Source organism: Loa loa, assembly GCF_000183805.2.
Source record: "Loa loa unplaced genomic scaffold supercont3.139, whole genome shotgun sequence".
NCBI lineage: Eukaryota > Metazoa > Nematoda > Chromadorea > Rhabditida > Onchocercidae > Loa > Loa loa.
The window spans coordinates 18,832-20,583 of NW_018108319.1; the positions used below are offsets into that span (position 1 = coordinate 18,832).

Below are 1,752 nucleotides of genomic sequence, written 5' to 3' on the forward strand. Positions count from 1 at the left end.
TTTTTTTTTTTTTTTTTTTATTGTTTTCTTGTTCCTGGATTCAATATTTTTCATTTTGAGCCATTCAGTTTTTTCTTTATGTTTTTTCAGCTTTTTCTGCTGATTTTTACACCGTCTTTTCGAGTAATGTGCTTCAATTTCGATTTTAAAATTTTCTTATTTTGATTTCTAAGATTATTGGTTTAGCAAGACTAAACCAGTCTTGCTTTTTGAAGATGTGGTCATTAACTCTTTGCAGGACTCAATTTGCATCCAGTTAATTGGAATACCTTTTTTTATTTCATTTTCTGGTTCCTTTACTGATCTATTTTTCAGCTTTAAAAGTTGCATATTTTCGAGTATGAGGAAACTTTTTTTCCTGCAACTTAAAAGGATCACTTATATGTAATGAATTGCTTTATAATTCGGCGTTAAAGTTCCTAGAGAAAAATCAACTTTCTCGTTTGTTTCGGGGATTTTGTTTTCTAAGTTGGATCTTCTTTCCTTTTTAAACTTTTTATGAAACTCAACTTGCGTTAAAATATGTCAAATTGTAGAAATCAAATGAAGGTTCAACTAACGATGATACATCGATGGTCGAATATGGAAGAATTTCACCTACAACATCATCAGCTGCCTCTCTATCTAACAGTTATTTACAACAACCTTTATCAATAGGTAATTACCTTGACTGAGACCACCATTTGACTGAAACATCCTGAAAATAAGTCGTGAACAGTTAAGAATTGAGAAACTCGATGCAATTGACGGTATTTCATGCTAGTTATTGTTTTTAGAATGTTTTTACGAATTTAAAACATTGAAATTCGTAGTGATAAGTCTTGTTTATTTGCAATAAGAAGATAAAAGGAAGTAAAATTTCCAATTTGTTAACAAGTCATTGTTGGAGAATTATTTCTTGGACTACGAATTGAGTTCTTAACGTTGATCTAACACATTCTTTTCGGTGTAGAATCTGTAGTGATATATAGCACGTTTTTTCGATCTTCAATTCTGACACTTAAACCATTGAATTATATTCTTAATTTATTATCTAATGTAACCTTTCCTTATCTGTGTATTGGTTTTTACACTACAGCGCCTTCTATAAAATCGGTAAAAGTGCAGCAAGCATTATCACCGAAGAACAACAGTAATGATATTAGTGATGAATTTGTGCCGCGCAGTGAATATAATCGCTTAGTTCAGCAGTTCGAAGAATTACTTACAACAATGAATAAGTTTCGGTTGGAAATGTCGCAAAAAGTGTCCATGCTGGAAGCTAAAATCACCAAACAATGAAAGAGTGAGCATTTTGTTTTGCTACTCCTTTCATCTTTTTAATGAATGCTTTAGCATTCATTAAAAAGATATAGACCTCATATAAATTCTGGAACGTTTCTGTTAAATTTGTTTGATTAAGATCTTTTATGTTTTTCAGATGAACTTTTACATTGGTATGGATAGCCTTGGATAATCTGGTGTTCTGGTTTAACTAAAGTGTGCTGTTTGGGCTGCATGCAATTTATTATATTTCTGACTAATTAATAACCATATAGACCTCATATAAATCGCAAAATCTCCTTCTTGCATATTTTGATGAAGCGCTGAAAAGGTTTTTTTTTCTTGGTTTTCCTCACATTTCTGAAATGTTCTGTACGTTTTATTTCGATAAGTCAAAAACATAAATTAATTTTTGGTCGCTTAAGATGACATTTTGTGCCACTTTTTTCAGGAGAAATTTCCAAAATTTTCAATACACTTTCCAATCAT

General features: G+C 30.9%; 1 protein-coding gene across 1 annotated transcript in view; it reads left to right on the forward strand.

Annotated features, from left to right (window-relative positions):
- LOAG_17848 (SH3 domain-containing kinase-binding protein 1) overlaps nt 1-1,686 on the forward strand; it is a 10,961-nt gene extending 9,275 nt beyond the window's left edge. Inside the window, exons 8-10 of the mRNA XM_020450512.1 lie at nt 537-657; nt 1,079-1,285; nt 1,421-1,686. Coding sequence (XP_020305791.1) covers nt 537-657; nt 1,079-1,281 — 324 coding nt within the window. The 3' untranslated portion in view covers nt 1,282-1,285; nt 1,421-1,686. The remainder of the gene's footprint in view (nt 1-536; nt 658-1,078; nt 1,286-1,420) is intronic.
- Nucleotides 1,687-1,752: the final 66 nt, after the last annotated feature.